General features: G+C 47.4%; 1 protein-coding gene across 1 annotated transcript in view; it reads right to left on the minus strand.

The window, feature by feature from the left end:
- The window catches only part of ANO2 (anoctamin 2), a 319,849-nt gene that overhangs the window by 244,312 nt on the left and 52,566 nt on the right, over positions 1-22,971 (minus strand). The window contains exon 4 of the mRNA XM_081818921.1: positions 1,490-1,588. Within this exon, the coding sequence (XP_081675047.1) occupies positions 1,490-1,588 (99 nt within the window). The remainder of the gene's footprint in view (positions 1-1,489; positions 1,589-22,971) is intronic.

Below are 22,971 nucleotides of genomic sequence, written 5' to 3' on the forward strand. Positions count from 1 at the left end.
TGGCAGAATGTCCGTAGCTACTATTCATGTCTGCATTTGTTCACTGCTTGAGAGTCATTTGTCCACCTGCCATGAAGGTATCATCGGTCTTAATAAGCCTATAAAAACAGAACCCACAGACTTTACCCTTCTTGAGTAGGGCATTCATGATGGTGGCACACATGCTGGTATTTGATGAGTGAACTGTGATGGAGAGAGTAATCCGTTGGTAGAGAAGATGGCATAAATACAGCCAATGATGCTCATCGAAATGGCATTGCTGACTCTGAGGATGGCAGTGACAGTGCCACAGTGATAAGAAGGCAGGTGGTAACAGTCGTGGTGCAGAAGGCAGCAGACATGGAGTTCTGTTCATGACGGGGGTGGGAATCATGGTGATGGTGGTTGGAATGAGGAAAACGATCTCTGCAAAGCTAGGTCACCACTTATAAAACAGTGTGTGTGTGTGTGTGTGAATGACAGGGAGACACAGAGACAAAGAATCAGAGAAAGAGAGAGACAGAGAGACATCATCTATATATCACCCATCGTTAAACTAGAGTAGAATCTGCCCCAGGACCCTTCCTAGAGACATTGCAAATGGCCAAAGTCCATAGCCATTCCTTTCCCCTGAAATGCCTAATTAAAAAAAAAGAATGGTAAATCTGTGGACACTTTTCCTTTCTCTTTGGAAGGACTTGCTAAATTTTGTTATACAAGGACACTCACCTACAAATTCCCTGGGGAGATTTTAAAATCATACATAAACTATGTTGGCTGAAATGAAGCTCAAAAATCATCTGAACTGTGTGGTTCTCAACTCAAATATGCATCAGAACCTACTAGGGTTTTTTTTTTCCCACAATACTGATGCCAGAACCTCATTCCATATGAACCACCTGAATCAAAATCACAGAAGAGGGACACCGGCATGAACATTTTAAAAACACTCCCCAGATGATTTTTTTATCAACTCTCCTGATTAAGAACCTTCTATTTTACAGATGAGACAAGTGGAAGCGACCACCACACAGTACTTAGTGGCAGGGTCACAACCAGAATAGGGATCTTCGCAGCAAGTTTGGTGCTATTCTCCCTGCATGCCACTGACCCAATCACCCAATCAGCAAGGCTGCTGTCTGCTCTCATTGCTAAATTTGCCCCCCCACAAAAAAAAGTGCTTGGCAGGGTTGGGACACCAAGAAGAGGGAGAAAAGAGGTATAACAGAGAAACCAAGAAGCTGCACCAGGGCAATATCTGGCTTCTCGTGAAGTTCATCCCAGGTGGAGCTCCAAGGTGAAGGGATCTCCCAAGCCCAGCCCCTCTCTGCACCCCAACTTTCTTCCCCACCCTACCCACATCATTGCCCCATACTTAGGGTCCCTCGGGAGTCAAGTGCAATTTCAACTCCACAAAACCTCATCCCCCAAACTCTGGCCTTGTCCCCACACTATTCCCATCCAGCCAGCCCTCAGGAGACCTCCAAACCCAGAAGAAAAATCCTCATACTTTCTTGGTGGGGACTTTGATCTTCAAGAACTCCGCCTCTCTGGCCAGCACCTGCCACGGGGCGTGTATCCGGACAAAGATGGATCCCTGGCTTTTACTCTGTAAGGTACAAAGAAAGAAGAAATGGAAACACTTAGAAGGACATAGCTTAAATTCCTGTCTCCCCAACTCTCCCGAACTAGAAGCCCTGACCTGGTGTTTCTTCAGTTTCTGGTGTTTGTTTTGTTTAAACTTCACCAGGACCCAGTCCCCTCCCACCCGTATCCCCTTCACCAGCTCTGTTCCAGAAACGCTCTCATCAAAAACCACAGAGTACTGTTCCCAAAGTGTGGTCCCTGGAGGCTTGGTGGCTTCAGAGGAAAAGAAGAATGAAAACGAGTCTGTGCACAGATTTGAAATGTAAGCAATTGTGATTTTCACATTAATCTTACTACACTCAGCAGAGCAGTTAGAGGAGTTACCTTTGCTGGCATTCGGTGAGCAGCCTGCCATTCATCCCATTCACAGTTTCATTGTTTATTGTTAAGTCTGTATCTGTGTTCCCATTGTGCCATGTCATAGCCCCAAATGACAAAAGTGGCTCACCAAAGCCCAAAAGTAATGATATAAATAATAATGTAAACAGTACAGTGCAAAATGACATCATAAACATAAATCATGAACAGGGCTCCAGTGTGAACACAGATTATGAATCTATGTCCCAGCATAAGTGATTCTGTGAGTGTAGTGATTTCACCCAAAAATGGAAAGGAAAGGAAAGGAAATGCAGTGATGAGTATTTGAAAATCAGGTCTTATTGACTCAGTAATCCTCGTCATAGTGTCTGTGATAAAAAAATTCGTTGGATTATGACAAGAAGCCATCAGTTTCTCCCCATCTTCAAATAAAGCCTCAAATTCTTTTCGAAACAAGCACACAAAGAAAAATACTCCTGACATTAATTCAATTAGTTTTGTCACTACAGAATGAGAGGAAACCAAAACAAGTCAGAAAAATGGGCAAAAGCCCCATTCTTGGTGAGAAGCTTCTAAAACCACCTGCAGAATTCATTACAAACACGGTGTTCACAGAGAAAGCAGAACAAGCCGACGGCACCATTGCTTCATCAGGTGACTGCTGGAGATCACACAGAACCTGGGCACCAGGTGGGAAGATGCTGGTGTGCCAGCCAGCCTGCCACTGACATCGGTGTGCAGCTGAGGGGCAGTGTGGGAATCCGGTCCTAGTGCATGTACTCTACAGAGAGAACGCTCGCAGCTTCTTGTTCTGCTGACCTCCTACACCCCCTGAGGCTTCTACTGAATTCCTGCGTATTTTGTGAAGCAGGAAGCACAGAGAAGACACCAACTCTACGTGCAGCAAAGGTGTTACCGCTCACGTAAAAGCAGGTGTCCCCTTTGAAAATCATTCTCCAGCTTCATTCACAAAGAATGAATGTGTTCAGGGTGCCCGGGTGGCACAGTGGGTTAAGCTTCCAACTCTTGGTTTCGGCTCAGGTCATGATCTCAGGGTTGTGAGATCGAGCCCTGCATCAGGCTTTGGGCTCAGTATAGAGTCTGAGATTCTCTCTCTCCCTCTCCCTCTGTCCCTCCCACTCATTCTCTCTCTCAAATAAAGAAATCTTTAAAAAAAAAAAAAAAAAAAAGAACGAATGTGTTCAACAACCACCCTCTGGTCTTGATTCTGTGTTGAAGGTAACAGCGGAAGCCAGCCACACACAGCCTCTGAGCATCTGCTTCTCTAGTGTTCTGGGCAGAAAAATAGGTGGCAACCAGAGGACTGCATTCCCCCACAGAAGTACTCAGACCATGATGATGCTCACATGGCAATGAGTAAGATTAAAGAGATACTTTACAATGTTCGTAATGCAAATGAAGACTATCTCTATGATTCTGAATGGCAGTCCCACAATATATTCAGTAATTCACACATCCAGAACCTACCTACCCCCCACCACTTTGGGGATGAAAGCTTGTGATTTATAAGGGAGAAGGAGGAAGAAGAAACGAAGATTTTGCACGAAGATTGAACTGTGGTATGAAAGTCCTGGAGAGTTTGCAAACATCTGAAAATTATAACAATAATCGTGATGTGTATTTACTGAGTGAGTATCATGTACCAGGACAGAGCTAGATGGTCATGTACTTTAGCACAAAGAATATTCACGGCCATGCTGTCAGCAGGTATTATCACCTACCCCATTTTACAGTTGAGGAAATCAAGGCAGGAAAATTTAAATTGTTGGTCCAAAGTTACATAGATAATGTGATAAAAAAAAGTATTCAGATCCAAGCAGTCCATGCTCTACCTGATGATTTTCTTGTCCACGGAAGACAGACATAACATGTTCCAGGCAGAGTTACAAACCACCTCCAAGGGCTGTAACAGATCATAAAGACATGGTTTTTGGACTAAAGTCAAATCAAAAGGTGGATAAGGCAGTCCTAAGATGAAACACTCAACTTTCCAGCTTCCAAGGATGACATTGTTCTGCCAAAACACTGGAAGTGGCTTTCAGCAAGAATCTCCTCAATTTCTAAGTCTGTCTATGGTTAAACATCCAGGATTACTAGACGGAGTCATCCATCACTTGCTCCCACTTCTAACTGTAATTTAAGCTTTTCTAATTTAGTGAAAATGAAGGATAAGAAAGGAAACCATCTGGCAAGCTGACCTGTAGCCCCAGCTCTCCATCATGGCCCCAGGAAAGACGTTTTTGGTGAAAGATGGCAAACAGTACCATCCTTCTCACAGAGATGAAATCATGACTATTACTGATTTTAATATATGATGTTTTGTCCTTACTTTTAAATTGTGATGAATGTCCCCAGGATTTTTAGGTAAAAGGTAAAATTGTTTAGCCATTGTGATTTTAGAGGGTCTATTAATTGTAATCTGACCTCTTTGCTACTTCCCTCCAGCAAAGTATACTTCTCCTTCTTCTTCTCAAATGGGACTTGTTTTAAATGAAGATAAAAGCTGGAATGCAATCGTGCGGTGCTAACATCCAGTTGTGTCCCTTTCAATCCATGCGATATTGTTACCCTCTCATAAAAAGAAAATCACACAAGCTGACCTGAAATGTTAGCTGGTGTGATTGGCTATGTCTCCTGGAGAAAAACAAATACTTAAAAACCCCTGAGCAGAACCATCACCAAATGCAGAAGCTCTTTTTACTAACCCAGGAATCTAAAATTGAAGGGAAACACAGATCCAGCTTTAAGGCGCGGGGGGGGAATGGTTTCCTTCTTCTCTAGGCCCAACTGATGTCCATTCTTGCCCATATTCGGATTCTTTCGGGCAGAGCAGGGGAGTGGGAAGAGCTTGGGCTCCAGATAAAAACAGATTCAGATCTGAATCCTGGATTTTACAGCTGTAGGATGTTGGACAACGCACTGAACCAAATGAGCCTCAGTTTCTTTATCTGAATACTGACAAAAAACACTGCAGGTCTGTTGTGAGGATTAGAGATAAGGTTTCTGCCAAGTCCCGGCTACAGGGCCTGGAATGTGGGCCAGGCGAGAGGTCAGCCACCTGACTAAAATGACTGCAGGGACAACATGCTCCTCTAGCACGGGGCTGGGGACACAAGAGGTCCTCCCTGAATTCCCGCAGTCAACAGAAAGACGCAGGGAACACCAGTTCCTGCTACATTACGATGGTGACTAAGTAATCCTTCTTTACTGCCCATGAACTTTTAAAATTATCAACAGGGTCTCAAAATGTCCTATGTGTCCTAAAGGAACTCATGGGTGCATAATATAGCGCATCTCCAGGCTTTGAGGACGAGGTCAGAAAACATGGCTTTCTGAAACTAACACGAAATTCAACATCAAGTAGGTAAAAGATGGCATATCAGAGCATATAGCCCATCTCTAGAAGAGATTTTATAAATACCTTATCAATGTGACTGGAGGGGCTCCCAAACCTCATCAGGCAACTAAAATTCAAGTCCGTAGAAAAGGAACTGTAACATGTCATTTGGTTCTGGTCATCAGACAAAGGAGAACCAGTGCCTAAAGATTTCTGCAAGCAAGCACAAGCACATCCATCTTGGGGATGCAACTATCCCAGCCGCAAAAAATGTGAAATAGACAACAGAGCCAGGAAAATCTCTCCCGCTCAGTTGAAATGTCTCACAAAACTGTGCTACTGCTTTCACCATGATTCTATTTTCATAAAACCCTACAAATTCTGTTTCTCCATCTCCTGGGTGTCAGGAAAAGGTACCCAAGAAGAGGATGCAGGCACTCTGGTGAAGAAAATGAATAGCATGTATAGAAAAAACAAAAACAGTACATGTAGGGTTCCATTCATACTTTCAGGCATCCACAGGTGTGGGGGGGGGTGTTGAAAGGTATCCCCACGGATAAAGGGGCCTCCTGTACTCCTCAATCATAACCTGACTTTCAGCTCTCTCAGTCTCTTTTAAGTTGTGCCGTCAGTTGGTTTCCTAGACCTGTTCACCACTAACTAAATCAATGGAACAAGGAGTTCACAAAGCAAAGTCGGGTCCCCATTTGCACCTGTGCCCTGCCTAATCAGCCAGTGTCCCAACCTCTCCCTCCTCCCTTCCTCTCTAAAGTCACCTTGACAGCAGGCCTGATCATAGACACCTTCTCTAACACATCAGCACCTCTGCGCTCTCCCTGGACTCCAGCCCCACAGCCCTTCCCATGGGTTTCCAAGTGCTCCAGCCAGCGTCCCACTTCAGAACCTCCTCACACACCGTTTCCTCCCCAGCAAAGTCCTCCCCTGCCCTCAGACCCAGCCAACTCCTAACCGCTTCTCAGCTGAAACATTACTTTCTCCAGGAGGCGTTTTCTGAACCCTGGATTATGCCTGCTCCCCGCTCTTGCCTGCCTGGCCCCTGTCCTCCTCCATAGCACTGGCCGCCAGCGCAATCACTGTCACTAGGTGTCTAATGCTTGTCTTCCTGACTAGACCTTAATCTCTAGGAGGACAAAGAACGTGTCTATCTTGTTGGCAGCTTTGTCCTCAGCAGCCAACACAGTACCAGCAAACAGTACAAACTCAGTAAGTATGCAGTATAACTTCAATAGGCACGGATGCCTCGTTAGTTCTGCTTGGATCCTGTGATTAATTTCTAAAAATTGGCTACCACAGCCCAGAAAATAATTGGTGACCTTTGGCCAACCACATTTAAATCTAGTTCTATTTCAAGAGAATAATTCAATTACTCTTAAATGTCATTTCTGAATCTTTTTCTCATGTTAACGGAAGTTATTCAAGATTCCACCTGACCAGGAACCTTATGAAGGCCTTGCAGGAGGGCCTCTCCTTCCCTGTCAGTAGCTCCTGTCAGTGGTCTGTGTTTACAGACCACTGCTCCCTTTCCTGGAGGCCTAACCCACCTGCACACGTTCATTCTGGTGCTCACAAAATACAATTTGAACTGAGCTGGGACTGCACATACCTAGAACCTCTCTGCCTTACAGCCTTAAAGGGTGTTGTAGCATTAAGGAAAAGAACCAAGGATACTTTGGAAAATAAAAGGGACTTCAAATGTAAAAGTCTTTGGTAGCTTTACTTGCCAAGCATCAGAATTCCATGGTACCATTCAGCATCCCCACGCAGACAGCTCAAAGCAGAGCCAGCTGATGGGCATGGTGAATTTCAGAAGAATGAACTGATTTGACCAAAAGACTCTGGAGATAAAGAGGCCTCCAAAGATAGCTAACATATCTTCCTCAAATAACAAATGAAGACCTAGAATGCAGGAGGCTCAGCTGCTTGGACATGGACATACAGCTAGTGAGCAGCAGAGCCAGGAATGAAACCCAAGTCTCTGACACCGGGGCCCATTCCACAGTCCCTGAGTGGGATGGTACCACACATCCCCAAGGGCTCCCAATCCATCAGAGGGCAATCCTGCAGGCTCTCCCTTCACAGGAGAGTAGGTAAATGAGGGATGGAGGAACAGCAGCATTGGGGGAGGGAACTGCGCCCCAGCCACCTCTCTCCAGTGTTCCAGCTACTTCTCAAAGCCCTTGGCAGGGACCAGAGGCCGAGTGCTCCCGGTGAGATTCTCCGTATTGCTTATGTCTTACTGTTGTTATCCAAAGACTGCATGTGGCTTTGCAAGACCACGTCTTCCCTCTAGAGAAACAAGAATGAATGGGAGGCAGCCCCAGCCAAACACTGGAAACCGATATTCCACAAGCCTCCTTCCCACACTGGCCTGCCAAGCCACCTCAATGCTGACCCCAGACACCTGAGTGTACTCTGGTCCCGGCCCCGCTGTGAGCCGAGAACATCAGCTGCAGCACATCGTGGCCCAGGAACAGGGCTGCCAGAGGAAGGGTGGGGAGATGAGCATGTAGACAATGGAGAGGGACAAAGCAGGGCCAGACTCGCCTAAGATAGCACCAACCTCGGTCACCTTGAATCGGCAGGGATCACAGGCATATGGTCCCACAGCAAGGGTGAGAGAAGCCCTCAGTGACTCCCACATTCTTGGATTATCTGGGAGGTCCTGGATGAGAGCAAGGGAACCTCCTCTTGAACCCTAGCCTCTCCAGGCCAAGGTGGGGATGGGTCAGCAGAGGCAGAGGGCAGGACCAAACGCCCACTGCACCCTGTCCCAGAAACACCCCAAAATATCCGCAGCATGTCCCCTCTTATAGGAAAGGCTTCACCTCGTCCCCAACCAAAGACTCGGAACAATCTAGCCAGGGTCCTGCAGAAATGAAAATTCAGCCCATCTTGTCCTTTTTTCAAAGCAAACAGCCATCATAAAAGCTCCTGGAAGGGGAGGACACTCGAGGCTGGGAGGATCCCTTGGGTCAGCTACCAAAATGGACACGTGCCCAGAAGCGATTATCTCTAGACCCATACAAAAGTGTTGACTCTGTATCACCTATCACTTCACTCCACACAGGAGCCTTCCAGAAAACCTCCTCTCAAAGGCCAGGTGTAGATGAAGTAGTGAGGGCGAACCCAGGAAAACTGAAGAGTCAGACCCCCTTACACACCAAGGGCTGAGAGAACCTGTTCCCCCCGCCAATCCCTGAGCAGAGGCCCCCAAGGACAGCACGGCACCCTGGGAGGAGTGCCACACAGACAGAGTGGGATTAACTGTTCTCTGGGCTTCACTCTACTTCAAAAATCCTGCAGAAGAAATGAGAGAAAATCTTCACCATATATGACATGATGTGGGAAGGCTGTGGGTACTTGGGCCTGAGGACCAAGTCTTGGAGCCTGGCTCTGTCACTTACCAGCTGCACCATTTATGACGAGTCCCCAAAACTCTTGAAACTCAGAGACAGTGTTAAAATAATCGTAATAACGAACACCACCTGGAGGACAAAAGGACGAATGGTACAAAGACACACACAGAATCTCTCAGGGGGTAGATATGCTCATTACCTCGATTCTCATGATGGCTTCACAGGAGTGTACATACATCAGAACTCAACAGATTCGATGCTTTAAATATTTTCAGTTTAGGGCGCCTGGGTGGCTCAGTTGGTTAAGCGACTGCCTTCGGCTCAGGTCATGGTCCTGGAGTCCCTGGATCGAGTCCCGCATCGGGCTCCCTGCTCGGCAGGGAGTCTGCTTCGCCCTCTGACCCTCCCCCCTCTCATGTGCTCTCTCTCATTCTCTCTCTCTCAAATAAATAAAATCTTCAAAATAAATAAATAAATATTTGCAGTTTATCACATATCAGTTACACCTTGATAAAGTTCGAGGAAAAATGTAAAACAATGCCATACTTCTCACAATTTTTTTGTTTTGGAAAAGATCCTTATTTTTCATTAAAATATGCTAAATAAATATGCTATTTATTTAACAGTATGCCATATGTTAGTTTTTAGTTAATAAATAAATATTCAGAAGTTAATACTGATCCCATGGTATCTCAGAAGCAAATGAGATTATATAAAGTATTCTGCAAACTATAACGTATATATAAAAAGGATTTTCTTAAGAGTGAACTCAGGGGCAGCCACTGCCAAATCTCTGCCTTGGTACTCAAAGTACAGAGCCTGCCCCTGCCTTTGGACCACAGAACATATGCCCTTGACCTCCGTGGGGATCCTACCAAGCTTCTTGGGTCCTACCTGAGAGAAATCACAGCCGAGCCCACCACAGCAACAGTTCCTGGCATGTACCTCAACAGCACCAAGTGAAGTCAAAGATAAAAGAGAATGTTTCTCTTAGGAGTTTGCAATGTATAAACAGAACTCATGAGCCAGGGACCAAATTTCTACAAAAATAGAGGATAAAAATCCATAAGCCCTTCAGATGTTGGCAGAAAGGACAGGGCCTCTCCCCAAACTAAGGAAGGCTAGGAGGGGCTGAGGACCAGGCTTCAGGCGTACAGGCCCAGCCCCAGACAGAGGGGAAAAGGTCACAGATAAACCATGAGCAAAGACCAGAGGAAAATGCTGGTCCTTCCTATTCGTCACAGAGAAAGTATTTTGGACAGTCGACATCCCACAGGTGGAATCAGATGCTGTAGAAGGCTCGCTCTCAGCCCTGTGTGGGCTTCCCACTCGCCCCCAGCAGGACGCTGTGAGCATTTTAATGCCCAGAGGAAGGGAGGGCAGATAGGGGGAGTGGGCATCTCCCCACTGGGCAAATGGAAAACAGGGACACCATTGGGTGGCTTACACATACGCTGACCAAGGATGATCCCTAGGTCCTGGGTGGGCTGGGACAGTCCCAGCTTACTTCTCATGCCTCATTATCCCATCCCATAGAGCACCTAGCATTATCAGAAATGCCCCAGATCGGAAGGTCAATCCTAGGGTCACCCCGTGGATCAGCCATGAGTATCACTACATTCAACAGCCATCAAACCTTCAGGCAGCAGTGCCTAGTACCTCCTTCCTGACTTTCCTTCCTTTGGCCCCTGTGATAAATGTCCCAATCAGAGAGAAGCATTTCCAGGCATTTGAAAGCCCACTGTATTACCTCTACAGGTACGCTATCGCTACTATCCCTCCTAACTCAAAACTTATGTGACTCTTTGATTTTGATACTTTTCTCCTCCCCTGAAGACACTTGTATAAAGCCTTCAGGCTATGATTAATTAACTCCTCTCCCTCCCAAAGATGTGCCCCTGTCTTCTTTTAGCGGTGACTCACCTCTCCCCCCAGGAATTTCCTATGACTCAATCATCTCAACATATTTCAATTCAACAAGTATTTATTGGGCAACAACTGTGTGTTCAGCAATGTGCTAAGAGCTAAGGGTATACAGAAGAAATATAAGCTATCATACCATCACACGGCTTTCAGACTCTTTGGAAACCGGATGAATGGTACCTAACACATGAAACAGATGAATAACATCATGACCAGGAGTAATTAATGTCCGAAAGGACAGGACAACTAGTGAATGTTCATATGATTGTTGTCTTTCACTCATTGATAATTGCCAGATTTTGCTCAGAGAGAAATAAAATACTCCTCCTGGATCTCAGCCTATGTTTTCAGTGGAACTGACCCTATCACCACCTCCAGGGATAAGCCCAATTAGCCTGAGCCAATGAGCGTATCCCTCCCCTTGGCCAAAACAATTGGTTCTGGAATCTGTTTGTAATGCAGTCAGAACCAATAAGACATTGAGGAAATGCTAGCCAGGGATTCCAGAGAAAGCAGCTTTCCCTTTCTGGGGAGATTAGTGGCAGTCAATTTGCTCCATAAAGGGAAGACCTGGGTCAGCCAAGGGACCACTGAGTAAACAGAAGTAGAACCGGCAGAAGGTTAAGCAGAATAATGGAGAAACAGGGAATCCTTGGGGACATCAGTTGAGCTGCTGGATTGAGCTTCACCAAATTTACTTATGGGCTTTCTGATCACATGAGCTCATAAATTCCCTTGTTCAAGCCGGTTTGAGTTGGGTTTTCTGTCCATGCAACCAAGAGCTCTCACTGATATAAGAAACCAGTGGAAGAGCTGAGTCTGGGCTAGAGGAGCCAGAAAGGATGCCATGGGAGGACAGGGAATGTGAGTTGTACTGTGAACACTGTATGATGGGATTGACAGATGCAAAAGGGCTGTGGGTAACAGGGAGAAAGGGATAGGCAGACAAAGGTACAAGGAGGAATGCGTGCGACATGTGGAGTCCGGCCTGCCTGAAGCGGGGTGGAAACAGGGAGCCAGAGGGTGGAGATGTGGCCTGTGCTGGCCACTCTGCCCACTCCATGTTACTGCTGCCCATGAACTTCACAACAGCAACCTGGATGAGTCAACCCTGAATGGTCACCTACATTCATTAGATCTTCAACAGGATAAAGAATAACAAGAGTACCCCTGAGAAAATGGCTTCCTCCTCTCTCAGCAGAGCTCAAGTTGGGAACTTCTTCTCATTTGCCAGTGAGCCCAAGAAATAGAATAGATGGGCAGGTCTGGTCTAGGATGTGGTCAACAGAATAAAGGGGCAAGCTTTCCTTGTGCCACTGTGACCTTCTGCAGGTCAGAGGAAGCGGATTTTTTAAATTTTTTTTTATTATGTTCAATTAGCCAACATATAGTACATCACTAGTTTTTGATGTAGTGTTCAACGATTCATTAGTTGTGTAGAACACCCAGTGCAGATTTCTTAAAGGCAGGGCTCTGGCTCTTTATTCTAGGGGCCATTCAACCTTCATAACAGAGATCTTCTATAGGGAGGCAGGTAGACTTTGAGCATGTACCAAGAAGCTATAAAACCTTCTACAACACTAGTTATATGCTTTATTCAGCTAAAGAACCCTTTCTTCAAACCAAACATTTCAAGGGGCAGTCCTGGTTGAGCTTTGGAGGACCAGAACTTCACCTGCTTGGCCACCTTTAGCCCTGAGATGGTCTCTGTGTCACCTTGATGCAAACTACAAGAGTTGTACCATTATTCCCCCTGGAAATGGGTGAAAGCTTCTGATCATCACAATGACTGGGGAGCATCACGGTCATTGAGTGGATGGAAGAAGGGACGCCAAATATGCTTCAATGTTTTGGAAAGTCCACACAAGGAAAATTCTCCTTCCTGCGATATCCAGTGCTCTGTCGAGAATCACTACCCTAGAGCTCAGGGACCCGTGTGCTGCCCACAGATCTATCAGACCAGACATAAAAGCAATTACCACACCAGTTTCCCGCCCCCATCCCACCAGACCCAGACTTGAGTGATGTTAAGGGAGAGCTTAAAGAAATTAACTTATGAATAAAGGCTATTAAATTAGCTAAGATCTAGGGCGCCTGGGTGGCTCAGTCCTTAAGCCTCTGCCTTCGGCTCAGGTCATGATCCCAGGGTCCTGGGATCGAGTCCCACATCGGGCTTCCCGCTCTGCGAGAAGCCTGCTTCTCCCTCTCCCACTCCCCCTGCTTGTGTTCCTACTCTCGCTATGTCTCTCTCTGTTAAATAAATAAAATCTTTAAAAAAAATAAAATAAATTAGCTAAGATCTAGATCTTGGCTCTTATACTGAGGAGCTGATCAGAGACCCTCAGGAAAAGACCCATCACTATGATGATTAAAAAGAATAGAAGAGTTCATTATTTTGTGGGCTTCCCAAAAAACCCAGAATTAGCCCACCTGCCAAGAGGGCTGTGAAAATAATCCATTAGCCTAGAGTGGTTTGGGGGCTAGGGCATGAAGTAGATGGGGCCTCTGAGAAGCAGGGCACATTTAAGGAAGAGTTCAGAGAGACCCGGCATAACATCCCAGCTCCTCCATACACCCCTGTGTGACCATGGATATGGTATGTACTTTCTCTAGGCCACGCTTGCTTGTTGGTAAAACAGAAAAATAATAATCCGAAGCAGCAGTGACCTCATAGAGCACTTGTGAAGATCAGCAATGATACAAGAAAGGAGCCTAGCACCACACCTGGGGCATGATAGATGCTCGATGCTAACAGTAATTGGCTTCTGCAGATGGTGTCTGAGGGCCAGAGGAATTTGAATGGAGGGGGTTTGTGCAATCCAATTTCCAGCATCCTCCCTTTTTTCCCAGAAAAACCTGGCTCCTGGGGCATTTTCTTCCCCTGTATGAAGCGAAAGCCCAGTTTGGAACATGTCCCCTCCGTGCAGCCAAAACCGGCTTTTCCACAGCCCTGACCCTGCAAGCGCACACGCTGCCATCGAGCTGGCCCTGCCTGAGACCACTGGTCCCTCCCCACAGCCTCCTTGGTCAGGAAGAAAAGGGGTCATCAGCCCCGCTAATTAAATCTACAGATGATAACAAAGTGGGCGGCGCTGCAAACAGCACCAGAGAGGATGGGGAAATAAATGAGAAGGGACCTGGGGAGTTTAGAAAATATGGGACAGGAAATAACAAAATGAGATTCCATCAGAAGAATGCAAGTAACTAACTGGGGGGAATAATCAGAAACATAGACACTGAGTGGGGAGCTGGAAAAAGGCTGGGAGATGAAGACTTGGGGGCAGTGGTGACAGGTGGCAAGTGGGAAAAGGGGAAGTAATAGGTTCGTGACAAGGAACAGATGGAAGCCTCGCGGTGAGGCCACATGGAAAAGGTGCTGGTGCCCCAGGTCCCAGCCGGCCGGGCCATGAGGCATTCTCCAAGGCTCATTTCCCAAGACAGTCCTCCATGCAAACTCCAGCTCGAGTCACACCATCTCCGAGAAGCCCTTCCGGGCTCCTAACACGTGTGAGACCAGTCTCCTCACTAGTCACTCATCTGGGACATGCAGTACCATGTCTGATTGTGGGCTTCTCTGAATCCCCTACCTCAGCGTGACAAAGACCCAGCTCTGGAGGTCATTGGCTCCTCCTGGCATCACCACAGGCTCAGCCCGTAGTAGGGTTTCAACACAAATGGGAGGGGGAATGACATCATCTCAAACAACACAACAAAGAAAAGAATTTCTCTCCTTAGCCCTTTATGGGTCAAGATTATTTCTGAGGCTTCTCTGTCTTTATCTCTAGGCATTCTGTGCTGGCACAGTTTAGCCTAGTGCATGGTGTTCTAGAATCAAACACATGCTGTCTGTTTAACCTGTATTCGGGCCAGAACACAAACCAGAGGTCACTCATGGTGCAGGGAAAAGAGGATGAATGAAGGGTCTGGGGAACATGATGAAGTGGACACCCCCCCCTTCGGTTGACAATGACTCTTCTGATTTGGCTGAGACACATGCAGGCAGTGGCTTCTCAAAACTACAGGGGTTTCCCTGAGCTATTTGCCCCCTTTTAGCTCAAAACTTCATAATTAATCATCACACTCAACAAATAACTGGGAGAATAAGGTATAACTCCTTCTCTGGGAACATGAGTGAGGCACCGCAGAGAAGTCGACTGCTGCTGGGGGCCACTGTCAAGTCAAGAAAGGCGGGAGCCCCTCACTGAATCCATGAATACCCCTGTTCTCACTAAACATGTGTGATTAAGGGATAAGAGAAGCCAACACAAAACTTGCTTTGAGGCTCAGCCTACTTTGGCATTGGGGACAAGAAGAGGGGAAGTAAAAAGTCAAACATGCTGAAAAATCTCCCTCTGAGAAGTGAGGGGATGGAGGTGTTTCTCTGCATAGCAGTTTCATTCTATACCAAGCCAATAAGATACGTCACTATGGTGAGATCTCTGCAGAAAGAAAGCCCACGGTCTCTCCTGCTCACGTGGACCCACACTCTTCCAGCACTGCTCACCCGCGAGGGCGAGCAGTGGGAGAGACAAGGCAGGAGCTGATGACACAGAGCCTCAGGTCCTGGTGCCAGCTCTGCACTTCCCATCTGGGTTACCTTAGGGATGTCACACCTGAGCCTCCCCTTGGGCCTCTGCCTTCTGCTTACCTAGAAAATGATGAGGTTGAACTCAGAAGGTCCCCACACAGTGAAAGATCTTTGACTTCATGAAAGCTGGGAGTTTTCTTAGTAATTCATCCCGAAATGTTGGTCTTTCAGTGATTCTACCACGAAAGTAATCTGATGGGCTGCAAAGCCCCCATCCTCCCAGGAGTCAGCAAGAGCACAGAGTCACAGAAACTATCACCACTTAAACAGAGCTATATTTCTTCTGTCTTCTTTCCCCAAGGCTCCCATCCCTGTTCTCATATTCTAAAACTTGAAAGGATCAAAGGTCCAAATCAGGAAGAGGCACCTCTCTCCTGGATGAAATATGCAGGAGACATCAGCCAGCAAGAATACTTATTAAACTCTAGTACTTACCCTAACCAAGCTGGCCCTGTGCAGTTGTGCAGGTCATGTACTGCACAAGGATGTCGCATTAAGGGGGTCCCAACCATAGAGAAGTTCTCTTAGAGTTCACAGTTTTCTAACACATGGCAGTGAAGTGTCTTGATCTAACAAGAATCATCATATTAAAACAATTTTTAAAAATGGAAATTGGGGTGCCTGGGTGGCTCAGCTGTTAAGCGTCTGCCTTCGGCTCAGGTCATGATCCCAGGGTCCTGGGATTGAGCCCCACATCGGGCTCCCTGCTCAGCGGGAAGCCTGCTTCTCCTCCCACTCCCCCTGCTTGTGTTCCCTCTCTCACTGTGTCTCTCTCTGTCAAATAAATAAATAGAATCTTTTTTAAAAATGGAAATAAAGTATCTTGAGGAAGGGAGACCTTTTTCTAATTGGCACAAAGATGCCATATGGACTGGCTGTGGCCCCCATCTTAACCCTGGATACTGACCCACAGGAAAACAACCAGAGGGAGGACAGGAGCACGTCAGGTCTTTTCCAGTGCCCCAAAGCAAAACCTGCTCTCCAGAATACAATCCAGAAAAGTCATCTACACAAGTTGTAAATGACCAGAAGGCCAAAGCAGAACACCTCCTGGGAATATCTGTATTTGTTAAAGGATCAAACGAAGCAATAATTTCTTAAAGACTGGGTCCATGGCTTGCTCATCAAGCATGAAGGCACCTAGCACAATGCTTATGGTATAGTAAGCACTCCCAACAGTTCACTGGAATGAACAGGACCAATGGAGGAGCGCAGAACCTACGCATGCGTAGCAAAAGACTCCAGGACTCCTAAGTCCTAGCCTACAAAGAGACCATGGCTGGCCGGAAAGCCCAACACATCCACTTAGAGTCCTTCGTAAGTCTTGCCCACAGGCCATGCTCAGGAAGCTTCATGGATGTTTCTGAAACCAGAGAAAGCTGGAGATAGACAATCTTCTAAGCTCATTTTATTCATCCTGCAACCAAGAGAAGCAGAGAAGCAGTCCGGAGACTAGTCTCAGGATGTCCACCAGCTTTCAGGCCACTAGGTCTAGGTAAATGAGGTAGGAATAAAATATGTCTGCAGTTCTCCCTCTCCCGATATCCAGCTATTTCAGAGAGCACTCCGTAGGACTCTCCACCTGCCTCTGTGTTGCTCAGAAGGGTCTGTGCCCTGAACATTCCCTCATCCTGGCTCACCTGTCACTTAACCCCACATCCTTGCAGCTAAGGAATGCCCGGGATGTCCTGAAGAAGCTCACGGTCTGACCCCGGATTCCAACACTGCGAGACCACCAAGAGACTAAGTTTATCAGTCAATGACAAGGCAACCCCTTGAGACACGAAAGGCTGATGATGACCTGGTCCCACACAGCTGGTCTGGGACAGGGGCGTGAAAGCTTCCTCCCAGCTGGGACTCACAGCAGACACCAAGGCCCACGAGGAGGCTGACGGGGGAGAGGATGAAATTCCAGGGAGGCCCAAATCATGCCACCTACTTGATGATTGCACAATTCTGTGAATATAGTAAAAACAACTTGGTTGTAGCCTTTAAAAGGGAAGCTTTTATGGTTTGAGAATTCTATCTCAATTTTTAAAAAGTCATGCTACCTAGACCTCCATTTCTGCCCACAGAGAGGGCCAGCGCTGTCAGGACTCTGGAAAGGCCTCCTAAATAGTGCTTCCCCAGGAAAAGGACATGTCTGTGGTCCCAGGAGGAGACATGGAAGAAACAGGCTCTGGAAGCTAACAGCCCTACTAGTCCTTCTGTATGACTTTGGGGGTTCTCTACTCGGAGCCCTGGCCCACAGAGTAGAAGAAATGACCCCCTTCACAGGACCACCACAAAGAGCCAACATGCAGAGCTGTGGGGAACCCTGGCCAGGGGCATGAACGGGGCAGGTGAACGTTCTTGTCATCTCCTTTGGTGACAGGGTACGATTTGCACTTGGGCCTTTTCTTTTTCTCAGTATTTGGTCACCTGAGCAGGTCAGCATGGCCCCAATGTATGACCAGCTTTTCTACCGCTATAAATAAATAAGACCAGCTAAAGGGGATTAAAGAGACGTGGTGAGGACTGAGAAGGGTATAAGCCCTGCAGGGTCAGAACCGTGTGGGTTTTGCCTGTAAGCACCTAAAGCAGTTTTCTTTGTCTCTCTCATGACACCTGCTGTCCCAGGGCCCCTGAATTCTGGCCTGTGTTCCCTGGCTCTATCGCTGAGCCAGCTAAGCCTCTGACTCTGGACAACTTTTATGTTGCTGTATGGAGAACAAACAAATCTGGGACTGCGTGGGCAAACACCGTCCAACTCAGGCTGCACCACATGCCTGCTGCATTCCCCTCCCTGTCCACGTCCCTGACCATCTCTGCCTCACTGGAGGGACTGAGCCTGGCGCCCACCCAGCATGCCAGGGGAAGGCAAGGGGAGTCTGCTCAGAGACTGGAAGAGGCCAGGAGGAGCAGGTCCTGCCAACTAGGGATGGGCTGAGCGGGAGCATCATCTCTGGGTGCTCTTCTAGCCATTCCGTCAACACATCAGGACAAATGAGGTGTTTCTGTCAATCACTGAAGATGCATGGCATCCCGACTGAATCCTCCCCAAGCAGATGTGGCTGCTTAGGAGACATTCAGCATTTAAAGAAGCTCCTTGTTCAGGGGTGGTGTAGGGTTCCAGAGGAAAGGCTCTGCAGGTGGCCAGAGCATGTGTGACAAACCTCGTGGGGAGCTGCAAAGCCGGTCAGGTCTTGGTGACGGCCTCTCCGGCCCAGTGACACCAGCTACAGCTGTGAGCAGTAACATGGCCCTACTCCCACCCCACCCAAGGGATGCCCACTGAAGCTCAGACGTCGCACCCGCCTGTGGGAAGGCTAGGATGAGGGCCTGGAGGCTCACTGCTTTCACACGCATCCCTGGAGACCCCAGTCTGAAGAAGGAGGGGCTCCCAGAGAGAAACCCTACCCAGACCCTGCCCTCAAGGAGCTTGCAGACTGGGGAATCTTCCAAGGGGCTAGAAAAAAGGACTGAAAGTCTGAGGGCCACAGAAAAGTTAAGAGAGAGGGGCTGCTGGGGGAGGAGCTTGAGTTCCCTAGACCTTTCTCGTAAAGAGTCAGGTCACGGGGTCAGTGTCCCGGGGCTTGGGTAACACCTGGCAGAGAGAGGTGAGACTTCTTCCTGACCCGCCGTTCACTGGCAGGGTGAGCTTAGATGAGCCACCTCCGTTGCCTTCACTTCTCTTCACTTGTGCCACGAATGCAGTGAGTGGTGGGGGTAGATGATGCGTAAGGACCCTTCCCACTCCAGGGTCATGTGCCGCTTGGATGGGTCAGTCTGAGTCACCTTCATCACCACAGCGTGGCCTTAGGTCCACGCAATCCCCTCCTGTTGCAGCCCCCGGTCTTGGCTTGGCTCCAGCATGTACCTGTGAAAGCGTACCTGTGCACGCACAGCTCCCTCCCATCCCTTCACGCCTTCCGCCCACCTGCCCTGCTTTCTGACTGCTTGCTTCCCGGTCCAAAACCTCACTCACAGCTCCAAAGCTCTCCCCCAGCCAGGTGCTCCCGTTCACTTTTCCCTGAATCCTGTGTTAGTTGCACAAACGAACTCCGGAAAGGCCCTGAGAATAGGGTCCATGTCTATTTTTTATTCGCCACTCTCACCTGCGGACCCATCATCTAGGACGGGGGCAGCAAGCTTTTTCCGTAAAAGGGCAGACAGTCAATATTTTAAAGTTCTGCAGGCATGGTCTTTGCCACAACTACTCAACTCTGCGGCTGATGTGCAAAAGCAGTCACAGACAATACATAAATAAGTGAGTGTAGCCAAATTCCAATACAATTTCATTCACAAAGATAGATGGTGAGCTAGATTTGGTCTGCAGGCCACAGACTCCCAACCATTAATCTCGGACAGGTCTCACTGACAGACACATCTCCACCTGGTCCCTCTCTCATTACTGTGCCCATCTACCTGAAGGCTGGCTTTGTGTCTTGTAACTGTCGAATCCCAGTCCAATACTGAGCCTTATATATGCTGCATATGTACATCCAATAAGTGCTTTGTCCCATCACGCTCTGATATGATGGCGTACGTCGTACATCTCGTGAACTAGGGAGATCATCACCAGGACAGACCAAGGAGATATCAAGAGGCAGACGGGCCCCAGTGGGAGGATAGCCCAGAGCCGAAACCCAGCCACACAAGTTTGTACCATGCCTGCCAGGGAACGTGGGGGGGAAGGCAAGCTGGCCTGCTGGCCTCAGCACAGCTCTTGGAGGCAACTCCATTCTGCTACATCAAAGGGTGCACCTCCTGATCAAAAGTTTGGACCAGACACTCTGCCTCCTGGATCCATTCCTCCAGCCCCTCCCACGCTAACTCACCCCGACTGCTAGCCCTCCCGGGACGGGGATCAACCATGGAGGGCAGGCATCTGTGGGAGCTTCCAGTGCTTTCATCTGAACCTGTAGATGATGCCTAATATCTACCACTACCACCTTCATTACGCTGCACAGGTGAGAAAGACCATCCAGCCCCATCAGGCCACCTGACTCAGGATATCCTTGTGACTGAGTGTGAGAATCCCCATCGTTCTACAAACGATCACACTAAGCTCAGAGAGGCTCTGACTTGCTCAAAATCACTGCGGCAAGCAGCACTGGTCCCAGGGCTTCAACACAAAAAGCTGATGTAACCGAGACTGCATCTAGAACAACAAAGAGGCAGACTCCATTCTCACCAATGCGTTTCAAGGGGGCAGAGGGACAGTCAATTCAGAGCCCATTCAGAGGAGAGACATGAGAAAAGCAGAACTCAATGCCACAGCCAGTGAAAAATGGATGAAGGTGTTTGATTAGAGACAAGGCCAGGGCAAGAGTATGGGTGAGGGGTGAGGGGTGAGGGTATCTGGCTTGGGCAGGGCCACAGCCACCTGAAAAAGAAGTAAATGTCCCTCTTAGTCCACTGTCTGGCCACAGCCTCTCCCAAAACAAAAAAGGGGGGCACAAACCAAGAAACAGACCCTTAACTATAGAGAACAAACTGAGGGGTTACCAGAGGGGAGGTGATGGGGATGAAGGAGGGCACTTGTGATGAGCACCAGGGGTTGTATGGAAATGCTGAATCACTATATTGTACACCTGAAACTAATATTACACTGTATGTTAACTAACTATAACTGAAATATTAAAAAAAAAAGAATCATGTTCTAAAATATGATTAGGTTCTTAGAGAATCATTTGAATTATTTCACCTGCCTTTTGGAATAAGGCAGTAAATAAACATTCCTTCATCAATTCCCATTTTAAAGTAAAGAGCTAATGGTTATTACAGTGGGGTAAATAGTGTCCTCTAAAAATTCACATCCACCTCGAACCCCAGACATAGGCCACTGCAGATATAATCAGTGAAGATGGAGTTCTACTGGATGAGGATGGGCCCTAAATCCAATGACTGGTGACCTTAGCAGAAGGGGACGGGACACCGAGAGAAAAAGTCAGTGCAAAGACAGGGCAGGGACTGGAGTGATCCGGCCACAAGCCAAGGAAAGCCATGGACTGCTGGCAACCACCGAAACCGGGAGAAGGCCGTGGGCCTAGTCTCCCTCCGAGGCTCCAGAAGCTGCCAACCCTGCTGACACCCTGACTATGGACTCTGACCTCCAGAACTGTGAGCTGTTGTCGTCAGTCAACGAGTCTGGGGTAATTTCTTATGGCAGCCTGAACAATATAGTTACTAACTTGGAAATACTAGGAGACTAAGCATTTTATGGACAGGCAATACAACATGGCGCTGAAGAGCACACAGTGTGAAGCCAGCCTGCCTGGGGCCAAGTCTGCTGCCAACCATTCACTAGCTAGGCGATCTTGGGCAAGTTATTTAACTGCCCCATGCCTCTGTCTCCCCTTTGTCAAAATAATAAAAGTATTGTAAGGATTTAGTGCATTAATACATGGAAATCCCTGGGAACAAAGTCTGTATTAGGGAACACGCCTTATAAATTTTAGCAGTTACAGTCAGCTAAAGCAGACCAAGAATTTAAGTTTTATATTTTACTATAATTGCTACTGTAACAGTGAACAGTCATTATGAGTCTCTATTAAATGGAAAGCACTGTACCAACCAAAGTATGTTTGATGTACTTTCTAATACTTACAATGAGACTATAAGGGAAGGAGAATAATCCTCACTGTGTAAGTAAAGAAACTGAGGCTCAAAAAGTTTGAGTAACTTGTTCAGGACCACATAGTAAGAAGGGATATAATCAAGATTTACACTCAGGTCTATGTGACTTTAATGCCTATCCATCGTATGACGCTGCCCTGTTGGGCAGGGAGGGACCAATTCTGTTCCCCACTGCATTACCAGCCCTAGCATAAGGCGCAGATAATAGTAAGTGTGCCCCCAAAACTCAACTGCCCTGAATATTAGCACTAGGGACTTTCTCTTAAGCTCAATCCACACAGCATAGAAACAAGTACCCAACCGCAACAAAGCTAGACAGCAATCCCCAAATGAACTGACAGACTTGTGGGAACATCAGATTCCCATACTGACCTATATAGCATCCTACATGGACACACAACCTTGCTGAAAATGTGTATTTTGTTACTTGGAGAAGCCAGGCAAGGTGACAGTGAGACTCAGCACTCCCCTGGAGGAACATACTGTCCATTAGCTTCATTAAGATTTCAGTTTTCCATGGAAAACAGAACAGGGAGCAAAGGTGTACTTTCTAAGATCTTATCCTGAAACAGACTGCTAATCCTGTTCTACTCAGGTCAGGCTTCACATCGGATCGGAGGGAAGAAAGTGGAAATGGCCGCTGAGAACATTTAATGTGGGACCACTGCCATAACCACAGACGTGGAGGGTCTGCAAGAACAGTGTCCTTCAACCTTCTCCCTTGAAAACATGGCTTGACGTTCTAGCCATCCATAGTCCCCACTCGCAGGCAGAAGGATGGGGGCAAAGGGAAGGAGGCAGCACCAGGGTCAGGCCTAAGAACCCAAGTGAAGCTCAGTTCCTATTAATAATTTCGCCTTCATATAATTGAAACATTAGATGTAACAATAGGCAGATAATAAAAGCTGACTGTACCCAACATGAGAAACAAAACTAATTTCAGAAGTTCTCATGGTTTCTGGTGGATTTTCAACACGGTAAGACAGAAAAAGTCTAACCAGACAAGTGACACAGTATCTGTAGCTCAGATGCAGATCAGAAGAAGAAAAATAATCTTAGGGGGCTGTATAGCCATACACATCTAGTGAGCTCGCTCAGGGTACAAGACCTCTGTGAATCACTAGTATTATGGGAATAAGACCATCCCCACACTTGAGGAA

The sequence above is a fragment of the Leptonychotes weddellii genome, chromosome 5 (assembly GCF_054177405.1).
Source record: "Leptonychotes weddellii isolate Sample4059 chromosome 5, ASM5417740v2, whole genome shotgun sequence".
NCBI classification, from domain to species: Eukaryota; Metazoa; Chordata; class Mammalia; order Carnivora; family Phocidae; genus Leptonychotes; species Leptonychotes weddellii.